The sequence below is a fragment of the Mesitornis unicolor genome, unplaced genomic scaffold, assembly GCF_000695765.1.
Source record: "Mesitornis unicolor isolate BGI_N332 unplaced genomic scaffold, ASM69576v1 scaffold2716, whole genome shotgun sequence".
Lineage (NCBI taxonomy): Eukaryota > Metazoa > Chordata > Aves > Mesitornithiformes > Mesitornithidae > Mesitornis > Mesitornis unicolor.
The window spans coordinates 6,504-23,136 of record NW_010191496.1 but is presented as its reverse complement, the minus strand read 5'-3'; the positions used below and the strand labels follow the sequence as shown (position 1 = coordinate 23,136).

At 37.6% G+C, this 16,633-nt stretch overlaps 1 protein-coding gene across 1 annotated transcript in view; it reads left to right on the top strand.

Moving 5' to 3' along the window:
* EPS15L1 (epidermal growth factor receptor pathway substrate 15-like 1) overlaps positions 1-9,209 on the top strand; it is a 29,140-nt gene extending 19,931 nt beyond the window's left edge. The window contains exons 18-19 of the mRNA XM_010186739.1: positions 4,300-4,505; positions 9,063-9,209. Of these exons, the coding sequence (XP_010185041.1) occupies positions 4,300-4,505; positions 9,063-9,209 (353 nt within the window). The remainder of the gene's footprint in view (positions 1-4,299; positions 4,506-9,062) is intronic.
* Positions 9,210-16,633: the final 7,424 nt, after the last annotated feature.

Genomic DNA, 16,633 nt, shown 5'->3' with positions numbered 1-16,633 from the left:
CATAATCTTTCTTTAAGTTCCTAAAGTTCACGGTTTATGCAAGTTTTACTCTGCATCACTGGAAGAGCTGGATAATTTAACAGCATGGTGAAACACATGCTGAGCAAGTTAGGAATTATACATAAATTTGGTAAAGTGCCAAGAGCAAGATGTGCTGGGAGGCACCTTACAACACTGCAGTCTCCAAAGTTTTCTAAATCAACGCTTCTCCTGGCAAATAAACAATGTGAGAGGTAGGAACCCTGGTATTTGGGTTTATATTTTCAAATATAATCGCAGGTATGGACTTAACTCACACCATCACTACTTATCGTGTGTAGCACGACTCTGACTTCTTACAGCATATTTTTCACTTTAGAAAGTTTCCTGGAAAGGAGCAGTTGTTTAGTGAAAGTTTAAAGTTGTGTTGTCTCAACTCTGCCAGGTTTGCCTGTGAGCTTGCATAATCCAGTCTTCAAACAGAAGAAAACATGCTGCTTCTCCTAATTTGATAAAATGTTCTTCTAAGCAGAAAGTTAGGACCATCCTTGAAACTTGGAATATAGAGAAAACTCTTTTACTTCATTGTTTCATTGTCAAGATCTTGTAATTCAGCAAGACAAATTCCGTAATTCCGTCCTACCAGCGAGATTATATTTGCCTTGAACTATAGATCTCGACCCTAAAGCTGCTGTGGGGCATGAAATTAGATAAACCCTTTGCATGGGTGGAGTTCACTACAAGTTAACAGCATTTGCTGTGGTAAACCATTTTGTTCATCATCTCTTTTTGCTGAAGTGAGTCCTCGGTGTGGTTTGGGTGCACCACTTGGGTAACTGCTGAAACTGCTGTGGTTTCAGAATAGGACCTGTTTTGCTTTTTTCTGAAGTTTTTTCCCCTGAAACTATTAGCAGAAAAATCAAATAAGTAAGGGTTACAACTGTTTGCCTGCACTTTCATACTGCTGTGCCTCAAAAACAGCAAGCAGTATCATGTGAAAAAGTAATAGTTTTAAATCTCCAGTTAATATAACATTAATGCAATCTCGGTGACTAATAAGAGTGTATTTTGCAATATTACGATTTTACCAGTGTCCTTTAGTTCAGCTGGTAACTTTTGAATGTGGCTTGGGTATTTTTGCTTTACATTATAGAAATTCTGCACCAGCATTCTTGACATGCTAAAACGTGGGAATACAAAAATCTGTGTGTGCTTTAGTTATACAAACTGCACTGGGAGGTTCACACTTGGTGTGAGCCAGCGAGGACGTCACAAAGAGAATTTTAGTGTCATTATTACTAATCTGTGGCTAATAAATGAGTAAATTTGAACATCTAACTGAACCAAACACACTTCTGCCAGGCCTCAAAACCACGTTTGCTGAGTGTGGCAGGATAAAACAAACTGTAAGTAAAGTGCAAAGTGTAGTGAGAGAGGGCTCATTGAGGACTCTGTTGTGAGTGCCAGCATTGGCATATTCAGCATGGGCACTGCCCTTAAAACTGCTCTGCAAAAAGTAAACCTGATTTGATAGGGGCTTCCCTCTTTCACCTTTTCTTCAAAGTAAAATTAAAGCCCTTTTCTCTTCTTTAACCTACAAGAACTGAAGAAAATGGCACTCAAATTACAATGAAAATTTTCAATATTATAAGCAGTAGCTCATATTCATGGTGACATTTCCTCTACAGCAAGGTTATTCAGTGTGATCTGTTGTGAAGATGAAGCACGAGAAACCCCGATGCTCTTTGTGTACCTTCCGAAACCACTGGGAGCTTTGTGCAAAAACATTAAACAGGCCACCTAGAAAAAACAGGTTTGCTGAGCAAATACGTTGCAAACCTTGCATTGGTATTAACAGTCACCAGTTCCACAAAGTGGTTTCGGCAAGATAAAATTTAACCTAAGAAGAGGGCAGCTTGAAATGGGTCATTTTTGCCTTTATCAATCAAAATTGGTTCGGAGCTATATAGAGTGAAGGATATGAGGAGGAATTTGCTTGCTAACTGGCAATAAAGGAAGGAGGAAAAGAATGTAGAGGTGACCTTAGATTAGAAATGCAGATACTTTGATTAATTAATTAATTAATTCTCATTGTAATTTAAAATAAATATAATTATATATATATATACGTTAAATATAAGTTAATATAAGTTGTTCCTGGAGATTGACATACAAAATGCTGAGTTACTGATCTCTTAGCAGGTTTCTTTATTTCCTACCACTGCACAGCTGTGCCTGAAGGTGAGGTCTCCTGAAGGCCATGGTGACAAGTGGGATGGAGGTGCAGGGGTGCATTTTGGAGAACAATACCTGGCCTTTTGATAGGAAAGGTAGTTTGAAACTGTGATGCAGGAAGGTCCATGCTTGTGGGGAGAGCAAATGCTGCTGGTATTTCCTGTATATTTTGTCACTCCCTTCCATGACGGACAAACTACTGGTCTGATCTGCCTGTCTTTAGAAGTCCACATGTGGTTGCTGGTCTGGGTATCCGTATGTCCTTGCCACATCTGTTAACCGGGATGGAGCATGTACTGAGCCATGAAAAGGAGTGCTGGGGTGAACTTTTAAGAAATCTCGTTTATCCTCCAGCTTCAAGGCAGTTTAACTGGTGTGATTTCTAGAAACCATTTCTCAAACCTCATGGACTTGATGATGGAATGCAATGAGTTCCCTAGGCTGTCCTTGAGTATTATTAAATTTTAAAAATGTTATAGCTGCCTAATATAACTCTGTCTTGGTAAAATCTAAATCCAGTAACCTTCTTCTTGATGGAAGATTTGCCTACAGGACTATGATCACGTTCCCCTTTAATACTCTTTAAGACTAAACAAATCCAGTTACATCTCCTATTGCATGTGCCTTGTTTTCTATGCCTCTTTCTTTCTGTTTGTTCAGCTGGGGGCTTTCTTACTTCACATTTTCCCTGAAGCAAGTGTCTGCAGGTGGTTGCTGTGTCACATCTGAGGCCTGAGGATGATGTTAGCACTGAGATAAGAGTCTGCGTGGTTCCTTCAGCCCCTCGTGAATCTGTGCCTCACTGAGTTTGGGGACCATAGGTCCCTGCACCCCATGCAGTCACTAAGGAGGTGCCACTGGTGAGGTGTGGAGCCCAGTGATGGCAGAGCACTGTGCTGCTGCCAAGCTGAGTGCAGGGAAGTCTGATTTTTGGCTGACCTCATGGGAGAGACTCAGCTGTGATTTAACGGCAGGTGAAGGCATGCTGCTGGATAGGTTAGTTATTTTAGTACAAGTTTGCTGATCTTTATTTCTCTTTGACAAATGGGGATTTCCACAGATTTGAGCAAATACTATGGAGTTCACAAGCAACTGCCGAAGTAACTTCTTAAAAGCTATCAGGCTATGTCTTAGACATGCCATGTACATACTCTAAAATTTGGGAGTTCAACTCCATTTCTCTATGCTTGCCTAGTATGTGTATCCTGATGGGAATAAATTCTAATATTCCTAATAAATTATAGTTCAAGGAATGGGAGATTTCAAAAAAGATTTTCCCTGGAGACTAGATTGTGTGCCTTTTTAAGTGGAAAAAAATTACATTTATCTGTGTAGTTATGTGACCTGAGGACACAGTACTTTTTGCAAAGGGAATTAAAAATTTAACCATTGACGTTCCAATTGCAACAAATAAAATATAGAGTCATTATTTATGAGCATACACAATAGTTTCTGTGATTTCATTTATTACTAGGGTAGAGTATAGGAGCAAGCAGTCACCTACGAAAGGTGAGTTGCACAGCAAGCACCACAGAGCAAGGTGACTTCTTAATCCGTCTCTTTTCCTCTTGTCCGTGTTGTGGTAGAAAGATAAACCAGTTCCAGGAAAACGTACAGAATGGATGTGTTCTGTGAAGTCACAGATAAGTTACTGTTTAATTCCATTTAACACTATTAATTATTTATCTTTAGTGATATCTACCTTTTAATATTTTTGGTTTTATATAAACACAAACTTAAACTTGAAATGTCTCGAATCCTGGAAAATCAACTAAAGTTGTATTTGTCAAATTCTTCTGACCAAATGTCTTTATATTGGGCTTTATAATTTAAAATCTTGATGGTATTAATGTTGCAGTAAATATAAGTAAGATAATAAATCCATTAAATAAAACAATTGTTTGAGATTATTTGCACTGAGAAATGAGTACCGTTACATTTGGTGAAATCTTAAACTACCGCAAGAAGAATGGATGATGCTAAATTGCACCAGTAGTTTCCTATTTAAGGGGATTGCATTGGTGGTAAGTAACTTCTTTTTCTCCTTTTGTCTTGTTTTTGTTTTTGTTTTCCCTGAATTTCCAGGTAAAAGTACTCCTGTAAGCCACCTTGGGTCTTCAGATTTTCCCAAGCCCCATGATCCATTCCAGCCATTTGGGGCTGACAGCAGTGACCCGTTTCAAAGTAAAAAGGTCTTTGGGGACCCATTTAGTGGAAAAGATCCATTTGCTCCCTCCTCTTCAAGTAAAACTTCTAAAGACTCTTCCTTGGGGTTTGCAGACTTCAGCTCTGTAAGTTAAGTTCATTGTCTCTGAGCAAACCACTTTCTGCTCTGCTTGCAGCAATCTATTGGGTTTTTGTTTTAACCACAAACCTACTGTTCACTGGCTTCTGTCTCTTAGTACCTTCATGCTGTCCTCATTGTTTTTGTATTAATATTTCTGTAATAAAAAGGCGTTATTTCAATAAAAAAGAAGTTTCATACTAAATTTTAAAGGGTTTACTTGCATTTAAATTATTTTAGTACAGTGTGCCTTTACTCACAAATTCTTTGTAGCAGAATCTGTGTATTGTTTTTGTTGCATGGAGGCTATTTTGTAAACTGATTTTTTGGGAGCCAATGATGTAAAGATTCAAAAACGACTGTTGAAAACGTTTATATAGCGATTTCACCATATCCTGAAAAGCAAATCCTTGAAGGGAAAGATTCCGTAAAATATTTGTAATTGTGTGGAAAAAAAGTTCTGACAATCCTGTCACAATGTTTGCTGTATACGCTGGAATGTGGTCACAAAGATACATATACAAGACAGAGATGGAAAATACAGCTGTTGAATTTTGTTCCAGTTACTGATATTGTAGAAAAGCCCTTGTTAGCCCAAGAAAACAAAATTGTTTTGTAGAACCAATACAGAAATGTCCGTACTGCACTCCGAAAGACAGCATTGAAAGGTTCAAAGCAAAGCCAAGTACCCATCATTACAAAATATCAGGGTTTCTAAAAGCCTGGCTTTCTTTTTAGTGCTGGCAGGTACGGTATTGAATTGGAACTCCTTGTAAATGTAGTAGTAGTGTGGTTCTTACTGCTTCCATGAGTAGATCGAAATCTGTTCCATCCTCAGCCTTGGGCTGCTTCCTCCCTTTGTGTGTTTTTGTTCTGTCACATTGCCATGCAGTAAAATTGCCAACTCAGTCTGTTACTGAACTCCAATGGACACAGTTCAGTGTTCAACATGTGGAGATCTTTAAACTGAATCTTACAGGTTGCTAATTTTTGATGTTTTCCCCCTAGGTATTAGTTAATAGTAGATGTGTATCACTTTCCTATTTGATATTGTTAGTTGAGGTCATCTGTGCATACTTTAGCTGACCTCAGTGCTTTAATTTATCGATGATGCTGACAACATCCAAGTTCAAGATATGATGTATGCTTTACCACAGATAGTACTAGCCTGTTGAATTTGCACAGTTAAATTCTGTGATTGTATACAAAATGGTGACATTCTTAATAAAAGTAAGACGCAAAACTTGCTTTATCTGCAATTTCTTGAACAACATGTAATTTCTTCCTTCAATGCAAGACAAATATCAGAGTGGAATGACTGTTACCAGCTATTATCATCCTGCAGACTGCATTTCTTAACGTAAAAGTGTGGCTTACACCGAGTGATTGTATCAAATGATTAACCAAAAGCTCTAATCTCCATCCCAGTGGGTGCTCTAGTGTTAAATTTGTTGTGCCATCAGGAGCCACTTGAAGTTACTGTTAAGTGGCACTTCATCCAATGAAATTAAATTTTTAATTGGGTTTTCTGAATTGCTTTCTACTGCTGTAAGAAAAACAAAAATGTTAACTGAATTTGACTGAGAGAGAGTAAGTCAGTGAGATCAAGAGAGACTTGATCCCTGTTCTTTAGTTCGCTGTTTTTTTCCTTGCCTAGAACACAATGAAGTTGCTACACTTGGTAATCCATAATCCTTCTGTATGAAGTTGTAAGTGTAGTTGTTACCTTGTAATCAGCAAGAATATTGTGCTTGTCTTTGCCTAATGTTTGGGAAACATTGTTCATAGTGGAAATTAAAAGCAATTTTACTTACAGAAGGTTTTTTGACACACAATTGGAGTCCATGGCATCCGAGAACAGAATCGTAGAATCATTCAGGTTTCAGTAACTGAATAACCTGAGTTTTAATTGGAATTCTTTACTGTTGCAAAGAAGTAACATGAGGACCTTCACTATTTTTTTTCATAGCTCTCTAGAATATTTGACTTTTTTAGATATACTGGCAAATTTATGCATCTACAGTAGATCTTCATGGCATTCTTAATATTTCTAATGGCATTGCATATAACTCTTTGGAACAAAACAAAGTCTTTTGGTGGCTCATATTTCAGGTATTTCTAGGTTTCAGCTTCAGTTTACAGAACAACAAGAGCAGCAATCTTTCTGCCAGCAGAAAGCATTTAAATTTCCGAGAAACAGAGCATTTAGAACAAAACCAAATTTTTTCCCTTAATCCAAGCTGGTAGTTCAGTAAACACAGCTCAGTGTAGCTTTTTGCGTATTTGATTGGTGTGGCTGCTGTTTTCCTCCTTTTATGCCTTGGGTCTAACTGTACTGTGGAAAAGGGGAAAAAAAAAAGTTTTAATGAAATAACAGAGATGTGATCACATTTATAGACTTTTTGAAACCTGGATGTATGCAAAAAAAGTTGTTACTGTATGAAATGACTTGTAATTCAGTTACATGAGCTTTTACACTGCAAGAATCAGTGGCATTAATGAACTGTCGTGTATTTCAATATCTGATGGTCAGTTATGCTCCTGAAAATGTCACTTTATGCTAACAGTTGTAACAGGGCACATCCAGATTTGTGTCCAGTGAACCACTTGCCTTTCCCACCCCTCCTTTTGTTTTTTTTACACAGCACTTTTACCGCAAAAATATAACTTGTGTACCATAAACAAGTCATAATTGTGACTCTTCTAAGCTTTGGAAGACATAAACTATATAAGTAAAATTCTTTTCTCAATGTTTAAAGGTTTTGACCAAGGCTTATTGTGTTTCTGAAAATAGCAAATGCTATTCTCCATCTCAGCTCTATGATCTTTTTGAATTCTTGGCATAAGTGGGGAAGTTCTACTTCCATTTGAGTCCATCTTTAATGTATCTTGAAGATAATAATCTATTTAAAATCTTAATGAGCTTTTAAATCTTAACCTGTCAGCTGCCATTATTTAAATGAGTAATGATAGTAGGTTTTCTTCATTTTAAAAGTCAAATATTATAAAATGTGTGGCACTTTTATTGTATTTCAATACCATTGGATGCCAAGGTCCTCATCTGAATTTTGATAGCAGTGACAGCAGAGGTATTGTTTGAAGAAAAGTAATTTTAAAATATTCCTCTTTTTTGCATCAAACCACCTGAAAAATCATTGAGAGAAATAAAATGAGGAATTGTGAGCTTCCAGAAGCACATAGAGAAAACATCATTTAAATTAGGAGTAAATGAGAACTGGACTTGGGTCGAAAGAAATCCAAATAGATGGATTTATTTAAAAACACTATAGATGGGATGCAGAGTGGAAAAGGCAGGGGTGGAGGCCATCATGTAGTACATATGGAGCTAGCTATATTTTAAATATGCAGCTAGCTGAATATTAAATGCAACTTTCATTTATGTTGAATATTCAGTTCAGTATTTTAAGCTCGTGTGGGAAGGTGTAGCCCTATCAGCTGGTGCAGTGTCAGATTTTGCTGTGTTCAGAGTTGAGTTTCTGTGTTGTGGACCACAGGGCAGTTTTTGCAGTATACATTCAGCTGAAATTGAAACTATAAATTCCATACGGCTTTCTCTTCCAAAAAAACCCTAAATAATATGTTTTCCTGAACATTCAAAAAAAGATGGTACAAAGCACATTTTAGAAGCGGGATAGAATGCAAACATTTGCCTGCAGCTGTGCGAACGCTTCTCTTAACATCGTCCTCTTCAGCAAATGCTAAAATTAAACACTGAGAGAGTATATTTTACTTTTAGATTGTTATGATTTCAAGAAAATACTTTAATATTTTGTGCAAAAAGTTTAAACAAGCAAACTTTTGCATACTTCAGTGGTGGATACTGGAATATGATTCGGGAATAGTTTTGCTGCAGTGTTCTTAAATGTGCTTTGGGAAGCTCAAGCAGGCTTAGAAGCTGAATGTCAAAATGTCTTGTATTTCCTTAGTGTTTTCTGCTGAAGTAAATTGGATTCTCTTGCATTACTTCTCACTGGAAAAACTCTGCACGTATTTTATGAACAGTAACAGAAGCGCTTTATGTAACTTTTCATTTGGTGATGAAACTTCCCACAAATCGGCAGTCTCCAGAGTCATTATTAAATCCCCTCACCCTTAGCAGGAAATACTACAATAAAACTCACTACGCTGGAGTTGCATAAGAATAAATAACTCTTGTTTTTTACCAGCTATTTACTATTCTTAAAAATGGATGTAGGTTGCTATGCTCCCAAACCACTAACTTGCTTTTTTTGTGTTTGTGGAGTTTTTGTTTGGCTCCAGTCCTCTGGCCATTTTCATACACAACTGAGACATGGATGCAGGGACATGCAGCCCAGATGGGTTAGTTTCCTGGTGGGAGGAGGAAGGAATTAAGGAAATAAATTAAAGGATGAAGTGAGGAGATCAGTGAGTCCACTTTTATCTTAATCCAGAAGAACTACCCTAAGACAGCTTGGCAAACTTGAATCATATATTTAATGAGTCTGATTCGCTGTATTTTTCACGTAATTTCTTCTAGCTTTTTGGTAAACGTATTAATTTATTTTCCATTTTCATTTTTTAGTTTGGCAATGAAGAACAGCAGCTGGCATGGGCAAAGCGTGAGAGTGAAAAAGCAGAGCAAGAAAGACTAGCTCGATTGCGGAGACAAGAACAAGAAGACCTTGAGTTGGCTATTGCACTCAGTAAGGCTGATATGCCAAACTCTTAAATAGAGGTTCTTTGGCTCCACCCTGGCCAAGCGAAACCTTTAAATGTGGCTTTTATAAAAATACTAAATTCTTGGTTTATGTTGTGCAAATAATTTTAGTCACCTTCAACTCTAAACAAGACTGGCTGGTTACGTCAAACAGGGCTCTGTGTGGCTTTTCAAGTGTATAATATGCAGGAAACACTGTATAAGCTGTATTATATGTTCTAGATAAAATTTACTGCTTGTAAGAAGTTTAACATATGATCCTGAGATACTGAAAGCAAAGTTTCTTTATCTGGAAGACAATGTTGCACATAGTAAACTGCAACTGGAGACTGGCTTTTTATTACCTGAATTCCATTGGTTTTTTTGAGGCTGCAGTACGAATTTCGAAGAAAGTGTCATAAAAAGGTAATATTTATAGAATTAGCTTTCACTTGTTGCATTTATTTAGTAATTCATTGTAGGCTAATCACTATGTCATCTGCATTGTCTGTGTTGAAATCTTCAGCATAAATTAATTATTAGTGGTCCCTTTTTATCGAGGAGATGTGGCTTTTACAAAAAAATCTGGCAATTTATATATGACGGATACAAACATAGTGAACTGTAAAAAATATTAATTTGAAGCCTCTATGAATAATTCTAACCTAAATGTTTGTTTGTTTGCATTGAGTTTTAATAATTGTATGTGATGTTGTAAAAGAGAGAGTTAATTCAGTTATAAATTGGACAAATAATTTGGCAACTAAATAGTTAGGCGAAATCTTGCTTTATCGCAGAAGCAAGTAGGATTGCAGGATTGGGATACAAGTTTGAGTGCTGCTTTCATGTCAAGTCAAAGCAACTGTTTGTGTTACCCAAGTGATTGTGTGAGACAGTCGTTACCTCCGTTTCTCTCATTTCACCTTTCTTGTACTATGGGTTACAGTTAAAACGTATTTTAGCTGAAAAGGCCAAGTTGAAACATTTTATTTGCCAAATACACGTTTATGCATAAGTTATAGAAGTACTGGTAGGCTGGATTGGCTTTAAGATACAACTTGCAGTAGAAAGTCCAAGTAGGAAGAGATTTCATATTCACCTGTAGAACTCAGTGCTTCCACCTGGTAAGGATAACCCAGAATGTGTTTCACACGTCATATAGAAAATCAGTCCTTATGATAAGTCTGTGAATTATTTACTTACTAAAAATGCCTTTTCTGATTACAGGAATTCTAAAACTTCAGTTGTCTTTGCCTTGGACTCTCATGTCTAAATAGAGTAGGCATCTAGCACATTTTTTTGAATGTCCTTAATGTGTGTCTGCTTTCCCATCCTTGGTTCTGTGGGAATACAAGGCTTAGCATTCTGTGTGTTTACTGATGCAGCCCTTATCTTAGAACATTTTCTCTACTTTTTTTAAATGTGATAGTCCATCTTTAATGAGTTTCTGTTTTTTATGTCTTTGCTTCCTTACTTTTATTTTTCATAATACGGAGATAGTGCCTGCTCGCTGAATGAGAACAATCTCTCCCCATTCTGTTGTAATTGCCTTATTCTGGATGCTTTCCTTACAGAGATAAGAATCAGATTGGATCTTTTTAACCTTCCTAATAGTTTCCAGCTCTGAAATGCAGCTGAGATGTGACATTTGTTTCTGTGAGTAGATGGGTGGACACATGCACACATCCATCCATGCAGCAATACATGTGACAAAACTGAAACCTCGGATCTCAAAATGCAGTTTTAGGAGTCAAAATTCCCTGTTTGCTGGGTGTCTCCTTTGCTAATGGTACTGCAGATAACGTGAATCTTTAATTCCCCTCAGAAGGGGAATGTTAGCAACCATGTAATGATTTTTAATGCCATCTTTAAATGACTCCTTGTGAATGCAATAGGAGATATTTCTAATTTGACAGAATCTGATTTGAAACCCGTTTCAATTGTAGTATTTTTTCTCTGAACTATGTTAGATTTAATGATCAAACATACTAAAATGTCAGCAAATTCTCTTTTCTGTTGGTGTACAGGATTTGAGGTCTCTGAAAGCAAACTTGGGTCTGTCTGTAGCTAACATGAGGTCAAACTTTTGCTATGAAAGAGCAATTTTCAGACTTGGATGACTGGAGGATTCTCAGTGAAGTTAAATTGTATCCATGTGTAAGATTCTCCTTCTCACTTTCATTTGGGCCTGAGTCTTTGTAGTGTCTCTTCTTCTACAATAAAGCCCCATTCATTTGTAGGGCCATTTTAGAAAGGAAAACCGCTTTTGGACTACTGCTGGGATGAGATCACTCCAGTGGGACGGGACGGATGAGCTAAAGAGCTTGGTTCATTTTCTGAGTTATGTACCATAACAAGACTTTCTGCTATTTTGTCAGTGCTCTAAAATGTTGTAATTTATCATGCTTCTAAGGCAATGAGTCGGTGTTTTCAGGAAGCCGGAAATGTGAATTCATCTAGCATTCCATGTAGCGTTACAACTAATTGCTTGTTTTCCTATTTCCTTATTGACTCATTCTCCATATTTGCTTGGACAGTAAATGAAGATCAAGCAAACGAGCAGGGACAGAACACGTCCTCTATGCACAGTGTCATAGCTTTAGTAACCGTAGGTCTACCAAAACACTCTTAATTCAGATTTTTAAACACTGCAGTAGAAGAAAACTTAGCTGTGTTATCTCTGATTGTGTTTAATAGTTTTCTGTATAAAGAGGAAGATGATTCGCGTTCTTCCCTTACGCTTGTTTTGTATAATACCTGCACTTGTTCTTCTAAGACAAAACTTTTATCACTAGATAATGATCACCTTCTTCCTCCAGAACAGTGAAATTTAAAGCACAAATAGGCCTATCACTATTTGGGCAGAGAAAATGTGTACAATGCAAGATATATAAAAAGTGAGTATACACAATGCATATACAGTGTACATTATGAGATCCATATTATTTGTCTATGCGTGTGTGTATATATATATATAGTATTGTATAATGTAATAAGTGTGTGTATATACTATATATGTCCACGTACTACGTCTAGTGTATAGTTACTTGTGCTGTACATAAAATGTGTATATACAATGAATATGTAGAATATGCACATATATTCTATATATTAAAGCTTGTGTGTATGTATGTATTCTCTATAAACAGGGATACAGAAATGGAATTTTTACAGAAATGCAGAATAGATCGTGGCTCTTAGAATTTCAAAGTTCTGGTGAAAGAAAAAGAGAAATAACTACTTCAAATAAATTCATTTCAAGATTACTTTCATTGGCATGAAAACCTGTGTTTGCTAGCTGTGCCAAGTGTAAGAGAGAAACCTGGCAGAAAGTAGGTATCATCTGCACTGGATGTGATTTCACATTCTTTGAAGCTTTTAAAGTGTCTTTTTGAAATGCAGGCTCAATTTCTGATCTCGCGTGTGATGGTCTTGTCATCTTTTTTTCTCTAGGCTGAGGCAGTGATTTTTTCTCCTACGTTTGCTTGTAGTTTCACGTCTCTTTTTCCCCTTTTTTTAATAATTCTTTTTAAGGAGCCATTCACACACACACCCCTAAGCAGTTGCACGCTAAGGTGGAAAACATGTTTTTGTTGCTTCATTCCAGTTATAGAGGTTGCACATAATTGTCATCTGGATTTCAGCTCTGTTTTTCCTCCGTTTCCACCTAAGTTTCTAGTTCAGGAGGAATGATGATCCATTGCATTCTTGGCGTTGAGGAAAGAATGGAGGCGATTTGCCTTTCTGCTCGGATAAATTATTGGACCCCGTGGTATGTTGAGCAATCGCAAAGAGTTTAGTAGGCTTTTATAGTGGCACATGTGTGTTTTATACCGAGTATCGTCACTGCTGGAATGACTCACGGAAAGCCGTGAATTGCACACCGCGCCGAGGCACAGCAGTTCAAACAGGAAAGACAGACAATTATTCACCTTGAACCTACGCATGCAAACTTTGCGTGTAGGACACAGGTATTGAATTACCCACATTATCCTTTAGAGACCAGTACATCCACATTCACCTCAAGTGGTTTCCCTAAGTTATATTCAAATAGTCTTGTTGTAAAACATACCAGTCATTCTGCAATAAAAACAGATGCTCATAAAAGTAGTACTTCTACAACAGTGCTGTATGAAATATTTTTATATTGGCAAATTTTTCCTTATGAAATCTCTGCCCAGTGAGGATCATCATCGGTCCTTACTGGATTTTGTTTCATGTAATGTGCTCAAAGTGTAGGAAATTCCAAGCTGTGTCTGACTGTGTAACTTTTTCTTTTCTTTTTTTCTTTTTTTTTTTTTTTTAGTTCCTGTCTGTGAAATCTGTTGTCACAAATTCTGTAGAAATTATTTTGTCATCTTCTGCTCAAAGATAATGCACTTTTCTTGGATTCTTCTTATAATCCTTTTGGGGGTTACTATTTCTTCTTTAGTGTTTCTCCATTGAGAAGAGTATTTATTCTGTAGAACTGAGGCCCAAGGAATTTTGGTCCAAGTGGAATTGTTGCTTTCCCTCGTGTGAGAGTTTGATTTCTCCCTTTTGCATTTTATTCTTCCCTCTCAGGAATTTCATTTCTGTTTAATCCTCATCTAGAATTGGGACTCTGTTAAAGTGAATCGATCTGTGCTAATGATGATTTAGTTCAAATATGTTCCCGTGCCAGTGGAGCAGGGAAGTTTTTGTTGTGTGTCAACCATTGCATCTCTCTGTAGACTTCCCAACAAACATCATCTTTTTGACAGGAATTTTGCTTGGCGTATGGTGGAATCATAGAAGATTTATTTTCAGAGTAAATGTGTTAACTATTATTCATTGACACACCTGTTTTATCAGTTGATATACTGCTCTTTTTACTTGAAAGTTTTATAAATAAAGGGTAATTTGTTATAAAATGGAATTTTCATTTTTCCAACTTCTGCCTTCCCCTTTAAGTTTCACTTCGAAAGGAGAACTCCTAGTGACTATGGGTCCTGCTGTTACAACTATCGAGTGCTCTTCTGGTGTCCCTTTTCATATGACGTTCTTTAGTCTGACCTACAAAAGGTGGAAACACAAAGTGGAAACTGCAATGACCTAAATTTGACTAATATCTCCAAATATGTACATTATTGTAGTTATATTTCTCTTTCAAATATCTTAACAAATTGAAAGATATTTTAATTTTAACCCATCTCATGTGTTTATTGTTTAATATAAGAGAAATGTTATTGTTTAATATAATAAATGAAAAGTTACTTTTTGGAGCTCTGAGACTTTGGCACTCTTTCTTTACTTTTTTTTGGTCCACAATTTCACTTTTGTGTCAAATTTGTGACTTCTGCTTTGAACAACTGCTTAATTTTCTATATTGAGATCTTATTTTCTCTTGGCCACAGCCCTCGGTGCAGTTTTCCCTTCTTCCTTGTCCCGGCCACATCTGGTCTGTACAGACCAGTCAGAAAATCCAACGCTGCAGCCTTTCCAAAACAATTTGTGTGCTGCAATGCTAAACATCCAGGCAATTTATACTGGGAGGGGCCAGAGAGATCACCAGAGACAAACCCTTTCTGCTCGCTGGAAAAACACACCCCGCCATCGCGCTATTTGGTGGTGTTCACTTTGAGTCACTGTTCTCTCATCTGTTTTATTTTCTCTGCTTCTGCAGACGTTGGCATGGTTAACAACAGATCACCAGGGCAGGTTCCTCTGGAAATTAGCAATATTTTTAGTACGTTGACATTTTGGAGCCGGGATTTGACCATAGCGTGTCAGACTAGCACAGCTTCCTACCCAAGGTCTCTCCTCTTCCAAAAACGTGGGCCACAGGCCTGTGTTTTGCTCCCACTCAAGTTTTTGGTGTCTGATAATGCTCTCACCCCACTGCTTTCCCAAATACACGCTATTGTGTGTGCCCGATCTGAAAGGAATCCCTGTACCAGGGGTTGTGCAGAGGCCCTTCATTGGGAAGGGAAGCAAAGTGTAGGCATCCAGTTCAAGAAGAAATATTTGCAAGTGGGAACTCGACGATAGAAGAGCTCTAAGCTACAATCCTAGCTGTTAAACCTCAAAACCAAATGTGGCATTTGTCGACTGTACCTAAATATGACCCAGGCCCAGCTCCAGTTGTGGAAGTCAGAGCTTTCGGAGCCCTTTGCTGCCATCCCTACAGCTGAAATTGCGATCGTAATTTTCTTAGGAAGGCACTGCCAGGAGAAAATCGCTGAATCTCCTGTCTGCCGTGCATGACTATCCATTTAGTCACTCTCAACTTCTTTACCTCCTGTCTGGTTAGCATTTTTTTAATGTAATGACTGCAATTAAAACTTTTTATTGGTGCTGATACAGCATCTCATAGAAATGCTATAGCCTTCCCTGCTGATGAATTCTCCTAACACTCTTTGCCAGCTGCAAACATAATAGATTTCTGCTGTTAAACTTCCCATAAACATTGTCCTCAATCACAGCTTTTCAGAAGGGAACTGCACAGAGGAAGAGAGTCCTGTGCTCTCTGCCCATCCCCTGCCCCCCAGGAAGGGCACTTAGCATCCTATATCCTTTGTTTTGTGGGTGCTTTCAATATGAAATCCTTAATATATCAAAACCCACTTATGCTGTCACCATCTGTGGGCTGTGTAAACAGTGGTTGTTGGGATTTGAGGACTTTTTGGGTGTGTGTTTTGTGTTTAAGCCTCAGGCTCAGTAGCTTCTCGCCTCATATATCCAATGTCACCAGGGATGTCCAGTGTGATAGTCCAGATGTTTCCTGATGCCGTAATGATGGGTCAGAACTCCAGGAATGCTCTGAGCTGTAAGAAGTGCAAGAAACCAAAGTAAAAGTGGTTTAAAGGACTACGGTATCTAATTACAAACCTGTAATAGGTAAGTGCATCTGCAGTTTCTGTGTTCCTGAATTTATGCCTACTACAAAGGGCAGAATACTTTTGATTTGCTAAAAGGAATTATAATTGAAGCAGGTGAATAAGCAGGTGGCTGATGCTAAGGATGGTTACAGAGCAAATGAAAACTTTGTTGCTCCTGCTCTCCTTGTGCTTGGAAAGGTGTTTTGTGTGAAGTTACTACTTCTTTATTATATAAAGCACTGCATATGACTCATTTTTTGTGTCTACATGAAATACTATAAGATCAAATAATTGTGGCTGAAAGGTCAGACCTCAAAAGATTAAATCAAACATATTTTCTGCCTAACAAGTTCAGGATAAATCCTTGCCTCCTCTGTGCGTTTCAAATTTAAAGCCTTTATTTTGTGGCAGAGGCTGTTCCCAATCTCAGCCTAAGTGACAGAGAGTCAGTTTGTTGGGATCAAATACTACAGAGCTTTAAGGAGTCTCTGGGAATCAGTAAGTGAGGCCAATTAAGCCTGTGAATTGTGTATGGCTACGTGCTTTATGTTCCTAGTGTTTGGCTTGTAAATCTCTCCCTTTTCCTCCAGATTGATGCAAAATACATTTCTGAACGGA